General features: G+C 40.8%; 1 protein-coding gene across 2 annotated transcripts; it reads left to right on the top strand.

Moving 5' to 3' along the window:
- The first annotated feature begins 579 nt into the window (after window positions 1–579).
- Window positions 580–26,127, top strand: ALDH18A1 (aldehyde dehydrogenase 18 family member A1). Of its 2 annotated transcripts, none has more exons than XM_036385821.2 (18): window positions 580–688; window positions 3,869–3,992; window positions 6,233–6,450; window positions 7,957–8,106; window positions 8,197–8,301; window positions 9,628–9,786; window positions 10,307–10,397; window positions 12,088–12,212; window positions 13,712–13,856; window positions 15,482–15,555; window positions 16,206–16,305; window positions 17,399–17,619; window positions 20,287–20,424; window positions 20,534–20,729; window positions 20,877–20,998; window positions 23,259–23,445; window positions 24,292–24,387; window positions 25,339–26,127. In XM_036385821.2, the coding sequence occupies exons 2-18, from the start codon at window positions 3,899–3,901 to the stop codon at window positions 25,518–25,520; spliced, it is 2,403 nt and encodes an 800-aa protein (XP_036241714.1). In that variant the 5' UTR covers window positions 580–688; window positions 3,869–3,898; the 3' UTR covers window positions 25,521–26,127. The 2 variants fall into 2 exon arrangements, with proteins under 2 accessions (XP_036241714.1, XP_036241715.1); XM_036385822.2 differs by having other exon boundaries at window positions 9,628–9,780.
- Window positions 26,128–27,101: the final 974 nt, after the last annotated feature.

Consider the following 27,101-nt stretch of genomic DNA (forward strand, 5'->3'; position numbering starts at 1 on the left):
TGGAGAGCAAAGCCAGCACTCTTGCACTTGTGAAGAGGTTTGGGCTGCAGTGGAGAAAAGAAAGGATGTAAACGGTTTAAGGAGCTAAAGCCAGTCTCAGAAGATTGGCTGCAGATCCCTTTCATCTGCTGTGCACCAGACGGCAAACATGTGGGTGCAAGGAGAATCCAGGTTAAGGGAGGCCGCTGTGGGAGATGGCTCAGCAGCTCGTGCTTTGGGTAGGGCTGTCTGAACTAGTCTGGGGCTAGACTAAACAGTTGTTAATGCTGTAACTTACAAAGGCCAGGATTTTGTGCTGCAACGTGGAGTGGAATTACATCATCTACGGCTAGCGCCGGGGGGAAGGAGCGCGGGCGGGTACGGCGAGGCGGCGGTCGGTGACGTGACGTGGCTGCCGCCGCCGCCGCGGCCGCGGATTGGCTGCAGTGGGTCAGCGGGGCCGCGGCGGCGGGAGCGCGCCCGTGTGTGGCCGGGCCGCCTGCGCGTGCTGCTCCGTGGGCCCGCGGAGCGCGCGCGGTCCGAGAGCCCCGGGCAGAGCCGCGCGGCGCCGCGGCCACCGCTCCGCAGCGAGGCCGCCGCGGGCCCGGCCCTGCCGCCGCCGCTGCCGCTGCTGTACAGCCCCTCCTGTACTGCACAACTCGTTTATTGGCTGGGTCTGGCAGAATGGACTAACACCAGGCTCCTGCAGGTACTGCCCTGTGAAGCACTCGGAAGGGTTCCGAGGCCAGGACAAGGTGCTGCTCTGCCGCACCAGGCAGTACTGCCGTGACCGCACTGTACTGCTGGGATGCGTTCTTGAGAGGAAGGAATCGCGTGGTACTTGCTGCTCTGAATTGCCGCTTCTCTGCGCGTATACCATCTGCAGAACCCCGGTGAACCTATATGCAAGCTGCTCTAAAGACCATTTATTTGAAATTTTCATTTATTTTAGTCAGTTCTTCTGAACTGGCTTCTCTCTGGGAATGTTTCTAGGGTTAAAGTTTGCAGGAAGAGCTTCAGATTGGGTTTTTTTTCCCCCTTGCAGTTGGTAAGGTAATGAAGCGGTTTAAATAATAAAAGCCTCTGAATGTTACCGAGGACTTAAAATTTGTGTTGTGGGAAAGACTCACTTCATAGACATGGTGTGCATTTCCTTTGAACTTGTATTATCTCTGTTTCTGTGCTTAAGTGTTTTGCAAAATAGTTCTATCGATCAGAGTTTGACTTCCAGATTTTTTCACTTCTGGAATGTTTTAATGCTCAGATATTTGCCTTTATATCTAAAACTGTGAAAGCAGTTTATTTAGTTTAATCAATTTACTAAAGGTAATTGTGGACATGATATGGCTCTGCAGCCAACAGACTGTACAAGCAGTGTTATAGACTCTGGTTTTCAAGACACAAATTTTAGAATTTGAGATCGCTGGTTGCTTTGGAGGGTAACTAAGTCTCTTTACTGATCTGGAACAGCATCTAAATGTACTATGCTACTTAACAGCTGTTTTTATGATAATAAGTACATTAAAACTAGGTCATGGTATTTCTTTCTGTGAGCAATAATACAAGGATAACTTTCATTATTTAAAAAGACAGTAGGAAAATGATATTTTTAAAGGTCATATTTGGAGACTAGTTTGGAAGAATTAGGTTCTAATGGTAGTGGAAAAAAAAATTTAAGCTGATGCTAGGGGGAATACCTGAATAATGCATTTTGCTTTTTCTTTATTGCTTCCTCCAAGTAAGGCAGGAAAGTTTTATTTTTTAAAAAATTGTTTTTAATTCTACACCTTTTTTAATTTTTTTGTCATTAAATCTCAGAACCCTTCCAGCTGTGGAAGTGGTGGAAATGTGAGTGGAATGGAAAATGAGGATTAAAATTAACTTTAAATCCTTGACTGAGTGAGAGGAGAGGAGTTTGATTAGCCTGAAAGAAAGCCTGTAGTTACATACCATAAACTGTGCTCTGTCTGTGGTTTCAGGCACCATCCATTTCCATTTCACATACTGATACTTGCTGCTGTTTTAAACTCTCTGTTTTCTTGCTAACTTGCTGTCCTTGCCTTCTCTCACAACCCAGTTTCAAAAACATGCAATATTTTATAATCTTTTTCCTTCAAAAGATCCACACTGACACTTCTCAGTCTTTATTGTCTGCCCGCTTTTAGCAAAGTTGTCTCCGGCAAAGGGAAACGGGAGACAGTCTTCCAGAAGGACAAGGTTGCTCTTAGTTGCAAGCAGCCTGTAGTGAGAATGTGAAGTGGTTCTCCAGCAGATCAGTAGGAGCAGCAAAGGAGATGGCACAGTTTGATCTGGCCAGTGTGGGTCTGTATTCTGTGATAGCGAAGCGCCAGGAGGTCATTACTGTAGCAGGAGTTGAAGGTCTGACAGGAGAGGTAAGAGGAGGTGTCTGGAGGTGAAACTTGAGGTAGCATGCCTGTTTCTGTCCTTTAAGGGGCATACTCTGTAGAGGGAGCTGAAGAGGACCAGGCAGTTCCACTCAGGGTATTTGTTGTGGAAAGGGGTCTGGATAAAGAACCTGGTGTTTGCCAGCTCATGTCAGGAGCTGCTGAATCTGGAGCATCTCTCTTGAGACACAGCTAAGACCCCCTTGAGAAGACAGTGTCTAACAGAAGAGGTCATGATGAGCTTCAAGGTGGAAGGTTGAAACATAAATAGTGGGAATTGTGCAGCCCCGGAGGCAGGTGCATGAGGTTCCTGGTAAGGGTTCAAAGGGGGAACCTTTGTCTAGGTACTACTGGTCCCCCGCTTTAAGCTTACCCTGTTATGAGAAGAGAACTTTGTGACAGCGTTGCATGGTCTGCTCAGAATCCTTTGTCTGCCTCACCCTGGAAATACAGAACTGTGAAGGACATTGCAGATTAATATTAAAGTGCCATGCAATGTAAGCTTTACTAGACAAAACAGGAGGAGCATTATGTGCTGGTGGCTGCCTTGTCTAATGTAGATGTATATGGGTATAGGTGTATATTTTGGTAAGGATTTTAATGAGGGATAATAGTACCCTGATGCAGAGTAATGAGGCCTCTTCAAGTGTCCTCTTTTCAATGCTTCCTCTGTACCATAGTTTGTGCAGTATTTTTGCTTTATTTCAATGTTGCTGGAAAATGGATTGAAAGCAAGGAAAGGAAGGAAAATTTTGTAAAAGGGGAAGGAGAGGTTTTGTGGTTTAAATACTGTCTGGGAGAACTGGGTTCTTCTTAATCTTGTTTGTTTCCATGGTGAAACTGGATGCATTACTTGAACTAGACCTGTCATAAGAGATGGGTAATTTTATATCCCTTGTTTGCTCTGTACTTACTGTAGTGAACTTTAGAGTTAGAAGAATCCTGAGTGTTTAAAGGTTCAGCCAAGGGAAACTAATGCCGAGTGCTTGCAAATTTGTGTCTTTATTTGTAATCATGGATAAGTAATTTGATAGTGCTCAGGGAAAAGTGAATGACCATATTTCCTGTATTGAGTAGGGCTGAGATTCATGAGAAATATAGTAAGATGCTTTGTTGTGAGGTGTACAGAGAAGTCTGTATTATAGAACCTCTCTACTTTTATCTTTTTCTTCCAGGCTTCTCCATGAAAAAAATACTACTTTTATCCATTGTAGGTACATTCACTAATAGTGTTATCCCTTCTCAGGGGGCCATACTTTATTCTTTACCTTTAATAAAGATCTGGCAGCAAGTAAGGAAGAGGGGCCTTCAGTTCTTCTATATCATAGTCTGTGTGCAAATTCTGCAAAATGGAGAGTTGGCACGAGGAAATTTTATTAAAATGGTACAGAAAAGAGGAGTTGGACTGAGGGAGTGGGCGAGGAGAGAAATATAGATGAAAAGTCATTGTTATTTAACCATCCTCCCTTCGTTTTAACTTGCAGATATCCTTGATTTGCAGAAGGCATCTCAAAATGTTGTGTCGAGCTGCTCTGAGCCCTCTTGTCCGTTCCCCTGGATGGTGCTTTGTCTCACCGCCACATGTCACCGCAGCCATTTCTCGTTTATGTATGTATGAGAGAAAGCACACATTTCTAAAATGTTGGTATGTGTCTGGGCATGCCTCTGCTCTTTCCTATGTTGGAAGGAAAACCACCTCATTAACGTCATTGAAAACTTACAACCTCTGAAGTGAGCTGTTGTTGAAGCTCTACTTTTTCAATGTTACTTTCTCCCTTAACTCAGTAATATTCAGCTGGATGTCTGTGTATTTTTCATTCTGACATACATTTCAAGGAAAAAAAAGTTGTGAAAGTACTGCTGCTGTAAAAGTTCCTTATTTCAACCTCATACATTCCTGGAAAACAAGGTCTGATTGTGTCTGCTCTTGCATTTTCAGATGTCTTGAGTAAAGCAAAGGCCAAAACTCAAATTTACTTGGATTAAATTCAAGTGGAAAGTGCATGCAGGTTTTATATAGTTTAAATACATAGGTGCCCTGTTAATAGTTCCTCCCTGAAAACCTAATTTAAGAGAACCATTCAGTGTCTACTTGATTAATGGTCTGAAATACAAAAGGTAAGGATAGATAAACTCTATTAGATCAAGAGAGTAGCTGTTTACCATTATGTGCAAGAATTATTTCCCACTGGTCTGTCTGCTAATAGTTTTCTTTTATTAATAACTATATGAATTAGATGTTAAAATCTTGAAAATTCTAAACTTTTTATTTATGAGCTACAGCTCTGTTGACTTCTGTATTTGTAACATTTCTAAGTATTCCTCATTTTCTGAAGTCAGTAATTTTCACAGTGCTACCTATGAGAAGTTTGTTCCCAAGTATTGGTAGTATCCAGCAGTGGAGCGACTCCTGTCACTTCATCAGTTGTGGTCTAAAGCTGGAGTCATCAATTATGACAGGGATTTTTTTTTTTTTGTTCTCTACTGTTTTCTGTTTGTTCTCCACATTTTTTTCCTGTTCTGTTCAGCTTATGTGTTTGGAAATTCTGCTTCTTTACTCCTGAGAAGCAAGCCTTGTGCAGGCTACACAGTGAAGGATCTGCAGTTCCAAATACTGAAGTATGTTTCATACATGTCCCTTTCTTTATTAAGGAAGTGAAACTGTTGACAGGTATGGGATATAAAAACTGGAATCCCTTTAAGCCTACTTGTCCAAAACCTTGACTGGATGGCTATGTCAGTTTCTTCCTAATTGCATGTGGAGCAAATTAATGGACTTGCATCTCCATAAATGTTTTTCGTGTGTAACGTGGGAGCCAATTTCACATCTCAGTCCAGTGTAAAATGACTAAAAGACATAGATTTATGTGGCCATAGAGCAAGACTAATGATTAGGACTTCATTGGGGATGAATTGAATTCTCTGCTTTTTCTAGAACTGTGGTCTTTTCCCTTATTTTTCTTTGAAAAAGTAAAGAGTTTCTTTTCAGATACTGGTTAGCTCTCAACAGCTACTTTCTTGGAACCTTCTAAACCCTGAAGCCAAGAGAACTGGAAATAAACTCCTTTCTGATTATACTGTGTAGGTTAGGCAAATACTAAATAGTAGTACTAAATAGTAAGGTGTAATGTTCACTGACTTGTAAAGATGCCTCTGCATCTTCAGATGATACATTAATTAGAATTGACTAGAATAGAATAGTTAGTTGTAAGACACTTAGAGTGGTCAGTTAGTCCCACAGCCTGATGCTTCAGGACTGCCCAAAGCTAAAGCACACTCTGGGCATTGTCCAAATGCCTCCTGAACATTGGCAGGCTTGGAACACAAACGCATATTCAAGAGGCCTGTTCAAGGGCTTGAACAACACCATGTCACCATGTGACTTGGAGTTTGTATATCTGTCATGCCCCTTCAGTTTCCCTAGTTGAGCAATGTGCAAAAATACCTGGCTTAGAGGTGTTGTAAAAGCTATGTTTCTTTTCTAAAAATCAGGCTCTCTGTGCTACTTCAGACAGGAAAACTCTCTGAACCTGTTATCTAATGAGGCAAGGCAAAGTAGATTGTTTTTAAAAGTAGTCCTTGAGATGTGAGCTATATAGGCTGTTTTACAGTGTCTTTCAGTTTGGTCTTCTAGATTCCCAGAGTCAGAGCTCTGTGTTGCATGAGATATTGCCTTCTATACCTTAGGGATGGTTAATGCTGCTCAGATACTCCTGTTTCTCACTTTGTTTTAGTGAATTGAAAGCTAGCTTCTCATTCTTAGTTACTGGGAAGTGTATTGTGAAGGGTCAAAAGTCTCAGTGAAACACTTAAAACTGGTTTTTTTGTCTTTCTTTCTCTGTCCACAGATCTCCCTTGCCAAAGATTAAGGAATGAATCCATCCGTTGTTGGAGCAACATTCCATTTATCACCATGCCACTCAGCCGTGCACATGGAAAATCGTTTGCACACCGCAGTGAGCTGAAGCATGCAAAACGGATTGTAGTAAAGCTGGGTAGTGCTGTTGTTACTCGAGGGGATGAGTGTGGCTTGGCCCTTGGGAGGCTGGCTTCTATTGTAGAGCAGGTAATTCTGTGACTGAACATTTGTGTTTACTTCAGGTACTCAGTGATTGTTGGATGCTACAGAAGATTGTAGTAAACCATCATAAAATATTGATACTCTTTAAAACAATGTGTTAGCCTTTCCCTTTTCAACCCTCTATGCTGCAGTTCTATAAATCACGTAACTCAGTAAATTGTTTTTTGAAGGTGTGGTAGGTTGACCCTGACTATCAGCTAAGCATCCACACAGATTCTTGTTTGCTCCCCTCGCCTGTTCCCACCACCAGTGGGATTGGGAAGAAAACAGGAATAGCAAAAGTAAGAAAACTCATGGGTTGAAATGAAAGTAGTTTAATAAGTCAAGGAGAGGGGAAAAGAAATCTGTGATGGCAATCGCTACCTCACACAACCAGACCAATGCCCTGCTAGTTCTTGAGTCGTGGCCACCTTGGAAGATAACTTCCTGCATCTTGCTATTCTGCAACTCTCTTACTGTGTGTGACATTATATGATGTGAAAAGTCCCTTTGGCCAGTTTAAGGTCAGCTGTCTCAAATGTGTCCTCTCTGAACTTTGTGCCCAGCTGCTACGTTACCTGCTGGGATTGAACATAGTGGAACAAGGAAAGCCTTGATGACTGTGCTAGTGGTGCTCCTCATGGGGGAAAGATGAGGCTTTGATGTTGTGCAAGCACTATTTAGCAATAGGCAAAACATTAGAATGTTACCAAAACTGTTTTAGAACTGAAATCTGAAACACAGTATCATACAGACCCCTGTAAAGAATGTTAACTCCATCTTGGCCAAACCCAGTATAGAGGGAGAAATTTGCACAGTGATAATTTTGTGCAATAAGTAAGACATGGGGCATTAGTTGTCTGTAGTGGGAAAGTGGCACTGAAGGATGTGAACTCTGCAAAATGAGTCAACCCTTCTTGATCACCTGAGCATTAGCAGAGTTCCTCCAAAGAAAAGCCTGACACCTCATTACTTGTAGGAAAAACTGATGGGATCAACTCATGTATTTCTTCTCCAAAATGAAAGGATTATCTTGGTGAGCACTGAACATGTCCTTCCTGGGAAGTAAAGTTAAGCTAATACATTAAATTAATGTAAGACATTTAGCTTTGGGGCTTTGAAAGGAATCTGGCCAGATACATGTAAGGAGGAAGTAATCAAAAGCTTTACTATTGGGAGTTGGCCTCTTCACTTCTAGAATTCAAAGTTACTGTATAATGGTAGCTTTGGGAATGGATGGATTCAAGTATTTTTCTGTCACAAAAGCTGGTATTGTGAAAAGAAGGTTTGTAAGAAGTTACAGATTGCATGCAGTCCTTGGCATAGCTTCCAAGTGGCTGGGAAAGTGTGCAGAAGTATCATGAAGGGCGATTGCCTTGCTTTGCACATCCATAGAGAAATCAAAATCCTTGTGTCAGCAGGAATTGGTGAGCACAAGGTTATAGTAGCCAGGACTGTTTTGCTCTTACTGATCATATGCCAGGCGCTGTTTCTTATTTCCTGTACTTACAGGTCTCAATGCTGCAAAATCAGGGCCGAGAGATGATGATTGTCACCAGTGGGGCTGTAGCTTTTGGAAAACAGCGGTTGCGTCATGAGATATTGCTTTCTCAGAGTGTGAGGCAAGCACTTCATTCCGGGCAGAGTCAGCTAAAAGATATGGTGAGAGGCTGGTGGCACTCCTGCTTTTCCTTGAGTGTTGGGTACTACCTGTTCAAGTCATTGCCTGACAGCTGCTCTTTGTCTTTGTAGGCTATTCCGGTCTTGGAGGCCCGAGCCTGTGCAGCAGCTGGACAGAGTGGATTAATGGCTCTGTATGAGGCCATGTTTACACAGTACAGCATCTGTGCAGCTCAAGTAAGGCACTCCTCCTTTCCTAGATTGACGTGATACTTTTGGAGCTTATTATTGTCACAAAAGTGGTAGCTTATACAAGAATGCCTTGCTAAATATTTTGGAAACTGAGTTATCTACTATTAAGATAAAATGAATATGCTTTTTGTTTTTGGAGTTCAGGTGTGTCCTGCTCTTTTATAGGCAGGGAGGATCTGTTAAGAGCTCTTCACAAAACCTGAAGTTGATGGTCTAAAGGGAGGGTTTAAAAACTGCAAGTGGCTAAACTGCGACACCTTCTGTAAAGCTGACAGAAGTACATATCCACACTTCAGAACTTGCTGTCCATCTCCTCTTGGAACCTTTCCAACTTGTGGATGATGTATCCCTGGCCTGGGTCTTATGAAGGCTGCAAGTTGAATTACTCTTGTATCAGTTGAATTACTCTTAAACAGGCTTTGCTTATCTTAGATACTCTGAAAATGAAGAATTGCTTTAACTGTAAGGCCTTATTTGTTTAGACACTTTTAACAAATGTAGGAGCCTAGTATGAAGTTTTCTTGGAGGAACTCCTTACTGTTATATGGTAGAGCCAATATGTCCAAATTGTTTATAACATAGCTAAAAATCATGATAGGTCATGCTGGATTGTAATCTTGTTCAAATCTGTAGATAACCATCACTCCTTGGATATAAAATAATTGATTGCCCATGCCAAAAAACTTAGCATACACATTGATTCCAAGTGCTATTGTACATTTGAGTGATGGAGTTGTTTGCTTAATTCTCAAATGTCCAACGACATAGTAAAAACAAACAAAAAAAAAATCTCTCCAGGGCAGACATTGAGGGTGTTTTTTGTCTTAAAACAAAAAAACAACCAAAAGAAAGGGGTGCTATATACATGCAGGAGGCAAGATTATTTCAGAAGAGCAAGTGAGTTCTAGTGAGTGGAAGAAAAGTTTTGATATAAAGCACCCCTTCTGCTTGCTACAAGTAGGAACATTAAAGTGGGAGGAAAAACTGGAAAGGCAGCATCTTGAGCAATCTATTGAATTGTCCAGGGCCTTAGTAGTTATCGTGAGCATCTATGTTCGATCTTGTTTTCCAAGTTCATTCTTGGAAAGTGTGACCTACCAGCTTGAGATAGGCTATTACAGGCTTCAGTGGAATAAACCTGCTCATATTATGGAAAGAATATTTCTCACTTGTATTCTATATCTTTTAAATGTGGCTTTTGTTTCTGTAGTGACCCAAAAGGCATGACTGCTCTGTTATGACATGTAAATACATAAGTTTCTATGATGTTCTTACAGGAAAGGTAGGCTAAATAGTTTTTTTTCCTCTTAGATTTTAGTCACCAATCTGGATTTCCACGATGAGCAGAAGCGTCGCAACTTAAATGGAACATTACATGAGCTTTTAAGGATGAATATTGTCCCTATAATTAACACTAATGATGCAGTTGTTCCACCTCCAGAGCCAAACAGTGATCTGCAGGGGGTAAATGTGGGTAAAGTATTGCAATGGAGGGGGGTCCTGCTTGCAGATGGTGCAGCACTAATGTGTACTTGACTAATGCCATAACAGGGGACTTCTGAAGTCTGCAGCAGAGAAACAAAGATACAGAATTAGTATGTGGACAGAGAGTACTGGAAGACTCTCTGTATTTGGCATGATACAGTGTTGTGGTGTGAAACCAGGGCAAATACTGTCTGCTTTACCAAAAGCAAGCATGCCTCTGCAGCACCCCTTCTTAAAACAGCGTCAGTTAGTGCCTCTTGCCCTGTCACTGGGCACTAAGGTCGAGAAATGGAAGTACTGATGACACTGCTTGTCATTTGGATACCACTTTACTGAAGCATATGTACTTTCACACAAAAATCACCTTTGAAGTTTCCAGTGGGTGTGAAAAAAGTAGCACAGAAGGACTTGTTAGTTCTGAGGTAAATTGCTTTTTTATGTTGGCACCAAATATTTCTTAGTTCCTCACACTATTCACTGCTTCTGATATGCATGTGTATTGCAGGTAATTAGTGTGAAGGATAATGACAGTCTGGCAGCACGACTGGCTGTGGAAATGAAAACTGATCTCCTGATTGTACTTTCAGATGTGGAAGGTTTGTGAGTAATTTCTTTAATTTCTGATTTTAGTGAAACACGTCAGATTGTCAAACCAACCTCTTTTCCAATTTTGCTTATCTCTTCAGTTCATCTGTTTTTCAAGGACAATTGCAATGTTCTACAATAACTCTTTAAGGCCTATACCCAATGTTGATGCTGTGGCATCAACATTGGGTAAAGGCCTTAAGGAGTTATTGTAGTACATTGCAAACCAAACACTGTCTGACACACTGTTGAATCTGAGTGGATGAGAATGCATGTGAACCTGAGACCTCTTCCAGATCCCAGAATACCACATGTACTGTGGTACTTCTGATACTTTCTCAGAGTTGTATGATAGTCAGGAATAGTATGCAGGATAAAAGCTATGTATCTTGAATCAGGAGTATAAACCAAATACTATTCTACAATAGTTTGTTTCTTCTGGCAGTTGGTTCTGTCAGTGAATTATTGGTGTATAGCAAGTCCTGGTCATTGTTTTCCAGGTACCTGGGTCTTGCTAGCTTTTTCTGTCTCCCTTACTTTTGACTTACACTGCTCTAGTCTTCTGAGCTGTGTTGTTGTGACGTAAGCCTGTCACCTATGGATGTTGAACTTCCTGTTCTAGAGAGAGGAGGGTAGTGGGTACAGTTTCAGATCAATGCAGTCCAGATCACCTTAAGTCACATATTCTTTTCATCTTCTCCAGATGGGTTTCTTTCAGTAGATCCTGGCCTTCAGCACATGCTTGTGGTCCTGAGGAGGAAAGAGGTGTCTTTCCATAAGCACTGTTTCTTTTAGCAGATGCAGCTGGTTTCATTCTAGTCTAGCTGGTTAATTCTGTTCTAGCTGGTTAATCCTAGTCAAAATGACTGTCTTAGAACTCAGAAATAGTCAAAAGAGTTTGTAAAACAACCCAAAACCAGCCCACCTCTCCTCCAAGCTTATTCATTCAATGTGACAGCTTGTTTATGGAGAGATGTCCTCTACTTCCCAAGCTATCAAGGATGGGCACAGATCGACTGCACTTGTGCTCTCTAGTTTGTTGTGGCAGTATTTGTGCATATAGCATTTCTGGGAAGTGTAGTGGTAGAGCTGAAGTTTAATATGTTGGATAAATCAAAGTGTCATTCAACTCCAAGCGTAGTGACATTAAATAACTTGATTTTAAAAAAAGCTAATAAGAGCATGTCTCTGTAGTGTTGTGTTCCTTCTTAGTAGAATTGAATTGTTACCCTTTTTACATGTTTCTGAATTGCCTGTTTTCTCACTGTGCAATCCACCTTTCAAGAATATTGTCTGAGTGTTTAGTGAGGAGGACTATTCTTTCCAGTTTGGTTGAGGGTTTGTAAGTTCAGTTGAGGTGTATGTATTTCAGATTTTGAACATCTGAAAGCTGCCAACTGTCTCAAACCTCAACCAAATGTCATTACCTCCCAGCCTGCTTGCTGCTATTCAGCATGTGGGCTTTTGGCTTCTTACTTTTAGGTCTTCAATAAACCTATACCTTTTGGGTCTGCCAGTTAAGAATTTTGTGCTTTCAGTCCCATGACAAGAAGGATTCAGTGGAAGTTTTCAATCCTATAAAGCGAAACACAGCTTTTTAGCCTCATGTTGGTTGCTTTTGTTGTTTTCTCTTTTTTTCCTTTTTTCATGGGTGAGCTTTTGACATGAAGGTATATAACTGGTTTTTATGATTTATTTCAGGACTCTTTGACAGCCCTCCAGGGTCTGATGACGCAAAGCTTATTGACATATTCTACCCAGGAGATCAGCAGTCTGTAACATTTGGAACCAAATCCCGAGTAGGAATGGGTGGCATGGAAGCCAAGGTAGAAATATGGAACAATTACTTCACAATTGGGAAGGAGAGGGAGCTACATGAGATGGTTGTGCTTTGGGCTGCCGGATGGATCTTGTGCTTCAGATGGATCTTGGCAGGTTGCAGGAATGGGCAGGCAGGAACCTTAGGAGTTCAATAAAAGGAAATGCTGAGTCTTATGCCTAGGGACACTGGTATGAGCTGGAGAACTGACTGCCTTGAATGCAGGTTCAGTGAAAAGGGCATAGGGATCCTGGTAGACACCAAATGGAATGTACACCAGCAATATGGCCCTTGGGCAAAGCAGGCTAACCAGGGTTGTGTGGAAAAGAACATAGCCAGCAGGTTGAGGAAATTATTACTTGCATCTACTCAGCACTAGTGAAACCACATCTGTAGATTTGTGTATGGTTCTAGATACTGCAGTACAGGAAGGACATGGCATGCTACAGTGAAACCATCAGAGAGACATGAATATGATTAAAAATTGGAGCACTGTCACACTAAGAGAGGCTGAGAGCTAGGATTGTTTACACTGGAAAAGAGAAGGTTTGGGTATAAGTAGCTGAGGGAGGGGTTTACAGAAGGCAGAACAAGATTCTTCTTGGTGGTATTCAGGGAACAGACAAGAGGCCATGGGCTCAGGATGAAATACAAGTGAATAAACTGAAATGTGAAAATGAGGTTGCTGAAGCACTGGAGCAGGTTGCCAAGAGAACCTGTGGATTCTCTGTTTGGAGATGTTCAAAACCTGGCTGGATGATGCTTGCTCTAGTTGACCCTGCTGTGAGCAGGCAGTTGGACTATATGATTTCCAGGGATCCTTTCCTGCCTCAGCTATTCTTTGAGTACCCTGAAATGGTATGTGGATTCCTTTTGCTTTTCTTTTAGGTCGATGTGAATTGAAAAGAGCAAGTAAAGAATTACACTCAAGTAGATTTTAAAAGGTGACATTTGGATCTGTATTTTTGTGGTTTAAATTAGAGTCTATCTCAGTTCTTTCTTACGTGATAATTCAAAGACTTTGGGAATCCCTGTCTCTTAAATCTGATATGGTACCTCCCTCTCCTTTCTGAGTTTGTACAATGTACTGTTTGCTTCTGAAGGATATATTGGTGGAGACCAAGGTACTTCAGTTTTTGAGCGCAAGATTAAATGAAGGAAATCAGTGGCAGTACCTCTTCAGCAGAGAGCATCTGGGATTTGAGAGAAATAATATTCTGCTCAAAAATGTGCAAAGAGGCTAATCTTAGGACTAGTCAGTACACAGGGATTTCAAAGGACCCTTACTAATGAGCTAATCGTTATGTAAACTTAGCATACTGTAGAAGGATTAAGCAAATATCAGTATTCCAGCACTGGAGTTCAGAGATTCCCAAAGTGTGTTGAATGCTCTTTGAAAGCATAAGTGATCAATCTGGCCATCAGAGTGGACCAAGAAGTCTTGTTGAGAGTGGTGATTGAAATAACCAGTGGATCTCTTGTAACTGGCTCTGTCCTTTCCTGTAGGTGAAAGCAGCTCTGTGGGCCCTGCAAGGAGGCACTTCAGTAGTGATTGCAAATGGAACTCACCCAAAGATCTCAGGTCATGTCATCACAGATATTGTAGAAGGGAAAAAAGTAGGAACTTTTTTTTCAGAGGTAAAACCTGCAGGTGAGTACAGAGTTAATGTGTATCTTGAGAGTTGTGGAGATTTCCTGAAAAATTAGAGTTAAAATTTGTCTAGAGCTGTGCAATAACTGGAAAAACACTCTCTGTTTGCAAAATGGATTTTGAAAGGTATTTTCTGAAGCAGGGGTAGAAACTGCTGAATTCCCTGCTCTTCTTCCCTCCAGCTGATAAACTAGTACATCAGACTTGCATTTGAAGAATGCAGTGAGTAGAGTAGAAGTTTTGCCTTTTGTAGTCTTAAGAGTTATCATCAAGTATCCATGATTTCACTGTGAGAATATGGATATAGAATGTGCTACTGAACCAAGGTAGTGTTTAGGTTTTGTTTTTATCATTAATTTCTTTTATGACTCAGTCTTCTAGTATGGTAGGTAGGAATGTTTTCCTGTAACTGCATTGCTGAAAATGTGGAATAATTGCTGGATAAAATCAGACCAAAGATCCCTCACCTTAGCAGAATAGATTCTGGGGTGGTACTTTTGACTTTAAGCCAAGTGAATTTCTTTGTGTATAGTAATCCTTAATGGATTTCTTGTATAAATATGTCAGATCATCTTTGAACGCACTTGGTGTCGTTATGCTCAAGTACCTTTTTGGTTAGCCTCACTATAATAAGTTGGTATCAGCAGTAAAGCTTCTAATCTTGTGGTCCTGTTCTGAGTCACAAATATTGTAAGTAGCAAAAGTCTGTCCCTGTGGACTGTTGTGGTCTTTATTCCAGTCATCTCTTTGTCTTCTATCTTCCAAAACCCACATTTCGGAAATTCAAGTAACTTTTAAAAATCAAGTATATCTGCTTACATATGTAATTTTTCTCCAAGAATACTAAAAAATGCCATATTTTGTAAAGTATGATATCACTTCAAGAAGCTGGCTTAAGATGTCTTAAATTAGTCTAATTATTCTCATGTCCACACATTCTTTTCTTACACTTCCCGCTATACCTCTCTATAATTTCTACTCTGGCAGTTTCCATGGAACTCTTCTTAAATGGAAGTTGGGTTCAAGATACCTGGTTTACAGGCTATTTCCGGAGAGTTGAAAATGGCAGATTTTTCACAAGCTACTTGAGAATTCTTTGCAGAAATGCAACCTGAACACGGTGACTTGAAACAGAAACACAATCTGTCTTCCGCACCTTGCTTCTAAAATGCATACATGGAAAGGCAGGGAAAGCAATTTTTCTGCAAGCTGTTACTAGGATTTTGGTTTCCATTATTGTTTGTGTGTTCCCATGCATACATTCCTCAGCTGGATACTTAAACTTTTCAAAGTTTGCCTCTTTTCTTTCAGTAGCCTACTATGCCCTAGTGACTTAGCTATCCTGTTGTTCTTTTGGCCTTTATCGAGCCTTTTTGATACATGCTGCACACTTGCTGTTACACAGAGACAGAATCCTTGTGACAATTCTTTATGTAGGGACCATAACAGTATTTTTGTGTCAGGTACAGACTTTTCTGTATTAGGATACAAAATTTTTCTTGAATTTGTCTGTTAAAAACTGTTTCATGCTCTAAATAAAGAATTGGAAGACAAATGGGCTAGTGCTCACTTCTGCCTGTGCTGTTACTTTGTCTGCATACCGTATTTTTGGGGTTTTTTTGCAGGCCCTACTGTAGAACAGCAGGCTGAAATGGCTCGAGCTGGTGGCAGGACCTTGGCGGCTCTACAGCCTGAGCAGGTGACAGAACAATATGACCAAATTGTTAATAATGTGCATGTGTGGCAAGTTTTACAACATAGGCTTATAACATAAATGAACCTCTTGGGATAAGAATCTATTATTTCTGTGTCAGATCCATTGTTTGTATTGTAGCCTGCTTAAAGATGATAAAAGCAAAAAGATCATGTTCCTTGGGGTTGTGAAGTAATATGAGCTTTCATGTGGGGTTTTTAAAAATTTTGATAGCATCAAGTAACACACAGAAGTGAATTGTGATTCAAGCTGCTGAAGAATTGGCTGGAATAACTTGCTCCATTCACACCTGAGTTTAGCATACAACATGTATACAAAAGTGGAGCTGTAGACAGTTACTACTCTGCAGCTAGGTGAGTATGATGTGGTACAAGGTAGTCTTAAAGGAAGAACATGTGAGTTTGGTGAAGAAGACTGGGAAAGGAAAGCAAGAGAATAAAAATCAAGGTAAAGGCTGAAGCAGTGTTTGGTCTTCTTTTTCAGTGTGATGCGGTCTGGAAAAATCAGCTGCCCAAGTATCGGGAAGGTTAAGGTAGTGAGAGGATGTGGTCAGCGTAAATGGACTATAGGAACTAGGTGTCAAACAGCATGGACTTTGAGTAAGGAGTCAGATTAGAAAATGTTTTCTCTTTCAGAGAGCAGAGATTATTTATCGTCTTGCTGACTTACTAACGGACCAGAGGGAAGAAATTCTCTTGGCAAACAAGAAGGACTTAGAGGAGGCTGAAAATAAAGGTATTACTTCAAACCTTCCATAGTAATACTGTCACCTTGGACCTCTCTGGGCCTCAAGACACATGAGCAGAACTAGAATCTTCTGTCACCTGGGATTGGGCAGTATTGCTGACACAGATTATTGAACCCAGGACTTTGAGAGCTTGTCAGTGTAAACAGCCGCAGCCTCTTTCATTCATAAAACAGATGCCTTCATCAGAGAAGATACTGAGGCAGTGCAAAACACCAAGTGGTGTATCGTAAAAAAATTTTTAAAAAATGGAACAAATATCTCTGTTACTGTCATGAACAAAGTGAGTATCTTCTGGGCTGGTTAATGTAATGTTTGGTTCCTGAAGGAAAGGCTATCATCTCTACACTTAAATTGATGCTTGCCAAAGCATCAGTTGTCCCCTTCTGATTGAAGAAGGTTCTGTTTAGGTGGCTCAGATGAAACCCCCTCTTCTGTGTTAGACTGATGCATTCATTGAGAAGCTGGGATTGAGATGTGTACTCGGTGGCATAACAAGTATATGAAAAGGACACGTCATGAATTGTAATACTATGTGGAAGGCATCACTGACCAGAGTATTTGAGGGGACATTGCTGGGTTAACTTACTGTATGAATGTATTCAGACTAGAAATTTCAAATTGTTCTTGCCCAGCCTGCACAGAAATGCTATGCATGTATCTGTGTTTTGATGTTTCTGTTTGTAAAAGGATGCAATTTGTTTGTAGAAGGATGCAATTACTGCCTAGACCTTCCAGAAATACTGCAAGGATAGAAATTTGTAGGAAATTCAATCATGCATTCCGTACATGAAATAGGACAAACCTTATCTTTCTGGATGTTGGTAGTTTGTGTGGTTGCTTCATGTACCGAGCACTTAAACCTCTTTAATTGAAAATGTGGTGTGTGAGATAGTCATCATATTTGAGGGGTTTTATTGTGACTACTAGACTTGTTGCTATGCATTTTTAATCTCAGGTAGATTACTTGCTAGGGTGTGGGAAATATCTTAATTTTCCTTAGGTTCAGCACTCATTTAAGCAATTTCTGCTTGAGCCTAGGAAGACCAATCTATCTTCAGCACAACTTTTTCTTTCTTTTAGGGAGATTAGCCCTCCCTTTGTTGAAACGCCTAAGTTTGTCTACTTCAAAGCTAAACAGCTTGGCTATTGGTCTGCGTCAGATTGCAGCATCCTCGCAGGACAGCGTCGGCCGTGTAATTCGACGAACTCGAATAGCAAAAGACCTGGATTTGGAGCAGGTTACAGTGCCAATTGGTGTCCTTCTCGTGATCTTTGAATCTCGTCCTGACTGTCTTCCACAGGTTTGTAAGCAAGGTTGGCAAGCAAACAAGAGACTACAAAAAGTATTGTTTCAAAGGACTCTTGCTTGGATTCTTCTACAATTGATTTTTTTGGCATCACTGTTTTTTATGCAGAGGTGTTTTCAGGATTTGCTTCTGCAGTGTTCAGGTAATCATTTGTCTTATGCCAGGAATAAGGCAGTTATGTTAAGGACAAATGCTTTCCTCTGCAGCACTGTGGAAGTGTTGCTATAAGTAAATCCTGTTAAAAAATGCATGAAAATATGGGTGCTTAACTAATGTTGCAGAGGCAACCTTGGTCTTACTTTCTAACTCCTGACTAGTTTACTGAGCAACTGAAGTAGATTTTAAAATGAAAACAAACAAGCCAAAAAAACCTGATTAGCAACATTTCTTCCCACAATTAACATTAGGTATGTAGGAAGCTTGATTGAGGAGTTTTCTAATGAGCAGGTGTTTGAGTAGAAAATGATGGGTACAGCCACTTTGAGGATGTGAGGCTCAATGAGTGGACAGCTTCGTACTTCATGCCAGATTTTTGTGAGTAGTCCCCGCTTACAGTGAAAAGGAGTATGTGGTAAGAAAAGTTCTATGAAACAAAAAGGCACTAGTCTTCCTTGACTACCAGCACTGTTTGTTACAGATAACCAGTATGTTAACATGTTGAATTTGTGTCTGTTTTCCTGGGCTTCAGCCCAGGTCTCTTGCCTTGCATAGCTGATGCCTTCCTCTTTCTCTTTCTCTTTGTTGTATCTTAAAACTTACACCAGACTGACTCCTGCTGGCTTCCCTGCCCTGCCCTCCCTTCCCCTGCTTTGTTTTACAGACTTGGCATAGCTTGTCTTGGTAGTTGCTTTGCTTCTTGCTAACCTCCTGTCCTCATACTCACATTAGGCTTCCTTATGCAACTTCAGAGGATAATCTTTGATAACTCTGCATTTGAATTGCATGATTTCTGTCCCGTCCTGTATGTGATAGTAGGAGGGTCTCTGATTGAGACGAGCAGTCTCTCCTCTTGGTCTGCTACTGCATCTCATGCTTGTTTGGGTTAAGATTTAATAAGCTTCAAGTGAGCATATACAAAAGCATGTTTAATACTTACAGGGTGAAATTGCAAGCATCCTTCAGAGACTGTATTGTATAGATTCCACCAAATCCAGTTGTTGTTCTGAAGTGTAGTCATGTTCTACTAGTCTTTGAGACTGAACCATTTTGAAACCCCTTACCTGGTGTTCTACTTTTAATCACAGAAATTTATGATTTTTGTGTCTTAATTCTTGGTATTTTTTTCTTTTCATTTTTTCAAACCAGGTCAAAACTTTTCTTTTAATCTTATGCCTCTTTACTTAAATAAGCTTATTTGTTTAGTTTCCTTTCGTGATAGTGATCTGGAGGGGCAGATAGAAGGTACTTATGAAATACAATCAGATGGCTTTTTAATGTCTAATTATATAAGTTAAAAAGATGCATGATAGTTATGTAAGGCAGATTTCCCAGACGGTTACACTTCAGTGTGTTTTTCTAATGTGTTTCTTGTTTTCAATATTCTTTTCAAATGAGGTAGATTATCAAGCATTTTGATTATTATTACCTATTTGATTCTAGAAGGGGAAAGATGTATCTGGCTGGTTATTTTATGAATCAGGATCTAAAGTGTGCCACCAAGCTAACTTCTTATTAGATGTGAGCCTGGCTAATTTTGACATCAGCATCTCAACAATATACAATAGATACTCTAATGAGTGTACGTTTGGTGAATATATATACAAGTGATGATAATGATACATATAATATTTCCCAGAAGACTGTAGTACAGCAAAATAACTTAAAATACTGAGTTTGTTTATTCTAAAGAGAATAAACTCACCTCTGGAGAGGAGGTGACTTTTTTTCCAAAGGAGTGCATGCTTTTAAACTTTTTTTAAGTAGGTGGACAAATTGTGAGGCCATAGTGAATGAAGTTGGAATGACGAATACAAAAAAGAATACAAAAGTAAAATAAGTTTTGAAAAAGAGCTTTTTGTATGGGATGTACTCCGAGGTAGAAAGGAGCAAAACCCTCTTGCGTTGCTGGACTTAAATGGGTGAAATCTAACACCCTGAACAGAAGGGCAGCAATATCTATTGGTTTCTTCTGGTGATAAACATGGAAGCAAAGATGATGCTGGGCCTAGTGTCTCAAATTTTTTTTTATTTTTGCTTAGAGCAAGTGTTGTCTGTTTATGACTCCTGTTTTAGACAGCATGATGAAAATGTTTTTCCTGTTCATAGGAAGACCTTATTTACCTCTCTGCTGGAATGGTTCAAGATAGGAGTTCTTGCAGCTAAAGTTATTCTCCTTGGGGTAATTGCCCACACAGCTGTGCAATTCATATGAAGCCCTATGTCCATAGTTTCTTCTGACTTGTTCACTGTAGTCTCTCCATCGCAATAGTACCCTGAAAACTCTAGTTTGTTCTTGAAATTAGTATATTTAATTTCTGGAGTTAAATGTGCTGCTACTTGTAATGGTTTTTCAGAGCCATGAAAGGAAAACTAGATTAATATTGAGTAAATCAACTGAACAAAAAATCTTGCTTTTATTTTGTGGGTGTTATTCTGACAAAAGAACCAGAATACATTTAAAGTTTTTTTTTTTTTTTTCCCAATAATAAACTCCTTTAACAGGTGTCTGCTTTGGCCATAGCCAGTGGAAATGGCTTACTACTTAAAGGAGGGAAAGAGGCAGCACATAGCAATCAAATCCTTCATCATCTGACACAAGAAGCACTCTCTGTTCATGGAGTCAGAGATGCAGTGCAACTGGTAAGTGCCTAGAGTTAAATCAACTATTTCTTTGCTATGGTTTGTATAAAAAGTGTGGGCAAAACCTGAGAGGTAAAACTGTAAGCTCTTTGTATTGCAACTACCACAGGTGAACACAAGAGAGGAAGTAGAAGATCTCTGCCGTTTGGATAAGCTGATAGATCTCATCATTCCACGTGGTTCATCACAGCTAGTCAGAAATATCCAGAAAGCAGCTAAGGGAATCCCAGTGATGGGTCACAGTGAAGGGATCTGTCATGTGTATGTTGACACGGATGCCAGTGTTGAGAAGGTCACACGAATAAGTAAGCTGTGGGAGGGTGACTTGAATCTCATGGGTGTAATTGAACTTGGGAGTATGCAATGTAGTTATGGTAATTTATAATTTATATATTATCCAAAAATCTTTGTTGTAAATGCTATGTAACTAATTATGTACTCTTAAACCTCAGTCAGAGACTCGAAGTGTGAATATCCTGCTGCCTGTAATGCTCTGGAAACTCTCTTAATTCATCGAGACTTGCTGAGAACCCCATTGTTTGATCAGATCATAGACATGTTGAGAGTAGAACAGGTTAGTCACTCATATTTGTGTTTTGTTCTGTGTTTTTTGTCTGTTTGTTTTCTAAAACTTTAGAAGCATTTGGTCTGGCTGATGTAGCCCTGTTTCCATGGCACAACATTTTAGTTACCCTCATGTGTCTTTGTACATGGCAATGAACTTTGGTACTCCAGGCAGCATCAAGTGTTTCTGTAGAAATGATCTGAAAGCAGCTTATTCAGTACAGCTACAGGCGATTACTGGGATACCTTTGTTTTATACTTTCTTGTATATCGCAAAAATAATCCTCTGCCATAAAAGCATATACACAACCTTTCTCTACCTTTTCAAATTCAGTCAGATGCAAAGCCTTGTCTTCCTGAATCTGTTAATTTAGCTTCTTACCCAAGTGAATTCCCTTCTGTTTTCATCCTTTCTGAATTTACTTCATACGTGTGTTTTTTAAAATTTTCCTCTTGGATGCCCTTTGTTTCCACCCATTTTCCCTCCTGGTATCTCAAAAGATATCAAAAGGCAGCATACTAATTAGTTGTCTAGACACAAGCAATGTTTTTTCAGTAACGATAGCAGAGATGCATCAGGAAGAAGTATCCATGAAGTAGTATGAATTGCACATAAATCAAGGGTTTTCACACAGCACTGTGTATTTGACAAATAGAGTGCACAGGCAGTGATTAATGGAGGATAGAGAGGTCATATGTTTTGATGCTGTTAAAAGGGTTATAGTAAAAGAAGCTGGTAAGTAGTCAAGGAGCAAGTTCTCAATGTTTGGGGCTCTTTAATGTCTAGTTTAGTTGTTTCTTGGGAAGGGTAGAATGCAAGGTAGATGTTTGTATTTTGGATGGGAGGAATATGTGTACCAGAACATTTCCACCACCAACCCTAACCGATCTCCTTATACAGTGGTGAAGATATTACCTCTGTCTAACTTAACCTGACAACAAGAAATATGCAAATATTGGGCAGGATTATGCAATTAAAGTAATTCATAGTTGCACAAGAAAATGCTGGTTTACAGATATTGTCTTAAAAGCCTTCATGTTTAGTAGACTTAAGCCTTATTTCCCATTTATGCTTCTCTTGTCAAAATTTCCTGTTTGAATGGAAATTCATCTGCATGGAATTTCTGTGCTGTATCTGTTCTAAATTATCTCTCATTGTTTAGGTGTTTTCGCAGAGGTTGTTAATGTGTTAAAATTTTCTTTATAATAAATGAAAAATATCTGTGTGAGTTTTTTTTGTTTTGGACCCAGTAACTCCTTTGTGTCTTAGATGTGCTTCAGAGATGGCTGGTATCAATTTATAAAGTAAAAGGATAAAAGTCATTCAAGATCTTAAGACTTCTGTAGGTGCAAACTTGGAAGCATTCCTTTCATTATTCTCTGCATTGCAGTTGCTGTCTTAAAACAAAGGCTGGCATCAGTATTTTAGCTGTTTTCCTAGCAGTGCTGTACTGGCCTTTTTTGCCTGGTGACTGAGTGATGCAATTGCTTTAAATAATTTCAAATGAGTCCTGAATTAGAGTTTGTCATGGTAGGTAGCCAACCTAGCATGTAATTTGTTGTACCTCGTAGCTAATTCACCTATGTGCCAAGTTTCCCAAAGTGTAGGTGTATTTTTCTTACACTGCATGCATGTTGTGGATTAACTCCACTGAGTGACTAAACAACATCCAGCTGCCTGCTTGCTCTCCCCTGCTCCAAGTGGGACAGGAGGATAAAATTAGAACAAAACCAAGGAAGCTTGTAGGTTGAAAGATAGCTTAATAAGTGAAGGAAAGAGGAAGAAGAAAGGGGACAAAGAGGAGGAAATAACCCAACAAAAAAGTAAACCCTGAAACAAAACTAAAAACCCACCAGCGACACCCACAAGGCAATGCCCATCCAGTCTCTTGGGCAATGCTTACCTTCTTCAAAAACCCCCTCCCCTCAGCTTGTATTGCAGTACGTGACATTATACAGCATGGAACACCCCTTTGGTCAGTTCTGTTCAGCTCTTGGCTGTGTCCCCTCCCAAATTCCTGCATACTCCCAGTCTTCACACCAGGGGCACTGAGTTGGAACAGGGGGGAAGAGAGAACCTTGTGTTGTGCAAGCTCTGTTCAGCAACAGCCAAAACATTGGTGTGTTTTTAACATGGTTTAGTCAGAAGTCCAAAACATAGCACCATAGGGACTGCTATCCCTCCCATATTGAGTACAAGAAGCTACACTTTCACCTGAAAGGCTCTGGTATGGTCAGTAGCCACAAACAAAATGTTTCTGGTGTTGCAGGTGAAGATTCATGCTGGCCCAAAGTTTGCATCTTACTTGACATTCAGTCCTTCAGAAGTGAAATCTCTGCGCATAGAATATGGGGACCTGGAGTGCTGCATTGAGGTGGTGGACAGCGTTCAAGAGGCTATTGAACATATCCACAAGTATGGAAGTTCCCATACGGATGTTATTATCACAGAGAATGGTTAGTGACCTGGCTCCTTCTTTAAGCTGCTGTTTTGGTTTGACTGCTAATTCCTGGTCTTAGTGCAACTAACCACATACATTGTAGTAGTTCGTCTCTTGGGTCTGTGCCAGTTCAAAACCTTACTAGAGCTGTGCCAAGACAAAGGTTGACTCTCCAACCAAACCAAGCCCAGAACTTCTGTGAATCAGCTGCAGTTAAGGTCATGTTGATCTGTGGCTGGCCAGTATGAGTCAAGTAGGCTTCTGTTTTTCTACTTCTTGCTGAGCTAAATGCTTGTCACTAAAAGGCATGCATTCAATACCATAACTACTGCCACAGGACCTGGTGAACTAGTGATTTATATTGGAAATGGAGTTGCTCTTGAATGTCTGTCTTGTTGCTAAGGGCTACTGACCTCCAAGTTACTTACGTGTGGCATTTCTGCTTAGTAGTTCTCAAATAGTACTTGCAATAGCAATTGAGTTTAGGATTCTCAGTATTTGGAACAATTCCATGTTTGAGACTAATGGAGAGCTGACTGTAGCTTAACTGTCTCAAAATGCTGTTCGGGTCAGCTGTTCTTTCTCCTTGGTCATGCAACTAAATCTCTCTTTAACTAAACTGAATGGAGTTAGAATTTTTGCTTGCTTCTAATCTTTGTGAGCTTATTCTAAGATTTGCAGTTGTGTCTAATTGATAACCATATTGGGAGGAAGGTAAAAATGAGCAGGGCTTAGCCCAGGCTGTCTGATAAGGTCACACGTGAAAGTTGTATTGTTACGTATGTTCACTGTTTTATGCATACATGGCATACATGATCATTCTGTATGTAATGGATTTCATTTTTCTCTGCCTCCTTCCCAGAGAAAACAGCAGAGTTCTTCCTCCAGCATGTGGACAGCGCTTGTGTTTTCTGGAATGCCAGTACCCGATTCTCTGATGGCTATAGGTTTGGACTTGGTAAGAGGGAAGATATTGTAGGGTTGTGACTGCAGAATTTTGTGGTGTGTGAACAGTGTGGCAGTATGAGTCTTGAAAGATAGGATTAGTCTCTTATCTTACTGTCTAATAAAAGGTTTTCAGGAAAGGTACTGTACAAAAAGTTGAAGCCTAGAAATTTCATCCACACAAAGATATTTTGGATCCTTTGAAGCTCTATTCAATTGCAATAAAGTATGCTGCATGCATATAGTGATAGAACAATGCAGTACAGGATGTGAAACTGCTGAACAGCTTTCCTTTTGTTTCTCCTTCTAACGATGCTGTAAAGAATGCAATGCTTCAGTCCTGCTGGGCAGATTGAGGTGCTGTCCAGTGTGTGAGTCCTGCTGTGTTAAGGAATGAAGGGTAGGAACTAAACTGACTATCAACTGATAAAATAAACAGGTGCAGCTACCGTGAATTGCAGAAGATAAAGGAAACATTCCTTGAAGAGGTAGAAAATCAGAAGTCTCCATTACACGCTGTTACTGTGTTAGCTGGAACAGTGTTCCACGTGACTGAAAAATTCCAGTTAAGGTCTTCCAATATCTCCTCAATGTGATAAAAAAGGACGTAAGATCATAATCTTTACTAGTTTAGCTTTTTTTCTTGTTTGAAGGATTATGCCCTTAGATCAGTCTAAGAGCAGCAATGTAGGAGATACCTCTCTCTATCTCTCTCTCTTGCATCTTTCTTTCTGAAAGTAACTGTAGTAGCCAGAAGTATAAGCATTACAATGTATAATGTAATAGTTAATCTCCTCAAGCTTCTCTATTGGGGAAATGGAACTGGTATTTGGAGAGGACCAGAGAGAAAATGGCAGGTCCCTGAAAGGCAGGCAGATTTTTCTACTTTGAGGTACAAAAACATTTAGTATGAAGTGGACATCATCAGAGGATTAACTACCTTTATTTTCGGTGTTTCCTACAGGTGCTGAAGTGGGAATTAGTACTTCGCGTATCCATGCACGTGGACCAGTGGGAATTGAAGGACTCTTAACAACGAAGTGGTTGCTGAGGGGGGACAATCATGTTGTTTCTGACTTTTCAGAGCATGGGAGCATGAAGTATCTTCATGAAAGCCTCCCTCTCCCTCAGAGAAATGCCAACTGAAAACACTGGGGAGAAAACCCAGGATATAATAATTTCCTGAAGTTGTTCAGGCTTCAGGATAATCTCTGAAGGTGAAGGAGTTTGTTTTTCATCGTCAGAAACATTGTCCTTGGTCATTTTGCAGTGCAATGAATACAAAATTATCCCATCAATGAGAATTCTTCCCCTTCCGCCCCTTTCACTTTCCTTAGACAGTATCTGCAAACTGACCTCACTTCTCCCAAAGACAGATTTTTTCAAATCATATAGGTAACATAAGGATTTCATTATCGACTACACTCCTTTTTTATCACAGTGCTCTCTGTAGCAAATATGTTTGGTGGTGGAGCTTAATTTTTTTTTTAAGTTTTGTTTTATTCAAGTATCTGTTCTGGAGAACAGACTCAGTAGTTTTGGTTTTGAGGGTTTTTTTCTTCAATCTTAGGATCATGGCATCTCTTGAGGGCCGGAAAGCTTTATGCTTAATTTCTTTGTATTTGACCAGTCTTGAGATGGGGGGACAGATGTTCCAAATGTATAGTAAACTTTTGACCAAGAAACCTTTTATATCTAATTCTTTGTATTGTTGGCTATTTTAGATAAAAAACATCATTGTCTGCTACATTAATTTTGGTACTTATTTGTATCAAAGGTTTATTTTTCTTCTGTTTATATAAAACTTACTCCAACAGCATTTTGATCATGGCTTGACCAGAATGAAGCTCTCCACTTGCATGAACACTTCTCATGGTGCACTGCAGCCCCGCCACACAAGCTGGCAGCCAGAGCTCCCCGATGGCTGCAGGCCGCTCTCAGCTGGGGGGTCCCGGTGTGCTCCTGCCCCATCAGGGCACTGTTTCCCATCCTGCCAGCTGCTCTCCACTGCTGTCCTGGCATGGGTGGTGGATGCACCGTGCTTGGGATCTGGTGCCGCTGCACCCCTTTCTCCAGTCACAGGGGCATCACGATAAGGCGCAGGGTGCATCTCCCCTCTGAGCAGATGCCATAGGCTGCTGGACGTGGGTGAGGCGAGTGAGACGCCTCGGTAGGTGTGGATGGCTCTTGTTCACCGAAGGTGGCATGGCAGGAGAGCTCAGATTGGCATCGGAGGGTTGCAATGCAGAGGCTACGATGGGGGTTTTGCCTGGTCATGAGGGCCATGGTGCTGTCATGACCACAGTCAGTGTATGCAGTCAGCCCCAGGTGCACAGACACCCAGCAGTGGGTGGGCCCCAGAGCAGGGCAGTGGTACTGAGGCTCCCCTGCCTGGGCTTGCTGGCGAGTAGCAAGGAAAATGGCTTAAGAACCCCATTCCTCCGAAGTGAAGGTGAGGGAAGGATGCTGAGGGTGGGGGGGGGGGGATGTCTCTGTGGAGAGGAGACAAAGTTGGGAATTGCAGGGAGGGGTTTAAAGTCAGTGTAGGGGACAGAGCTGTTCAGGAGCAATTCCCTTGGAGCAAGTCAAGGGAGCAGGTTAGTTCTCAGCAGGATGTGAGAACTGTGCCAAGGAAAGCCGTTCCAGCATGTGTCTGTGTTGTATAAACTCTGTTAGTCTGTCTTCTGCATTGTACACTGTACCTTCCTTGAGTCTTGATGTCTCCAT

This window comes from Molothrus ater, chromosome 8 (genome assembly GCF_012460135.2).
Source record: "Molothrus ater isolate BHLD 08-10-18 breed brown headed cowbird chromosome 8, BPBGC_Mater_1.1, whole genome shotgun sequence".
In the NCBI taxonomy this organism is placed as follows: Eukaryota; Metazoa; Chordata; class Aves; order Passeriformes; family Icteridae; genus Molothrus; species Molothrus ater.

Excerpts from the sequence above, each read along its gene's own strand:
- ALDH18A1 (XM_036385821.2), top strand. The coding sequence starts at position 3,899 with ATGTTGTGTCGAGCTGCTCTGAGCCCTCTTGTCCGTTCCCCTGGATGG. Across the intron at positions 8,107-8,196 it reads AGAGTCAGCTAAAAGATATG|GCTATTCCGGTCTTGGAGGC; the intron begins GTGAGAGGCTGG and ends TTGTCTTTGTAG. Across the intron at positions 16,306-17,398 it reads AGAGGAGGCTGAAAATAAAG|GGAGATTAGCCCTCCCTTTG; the intron begins GTATTACTTCAA and ends TCTTTCTTTTAG.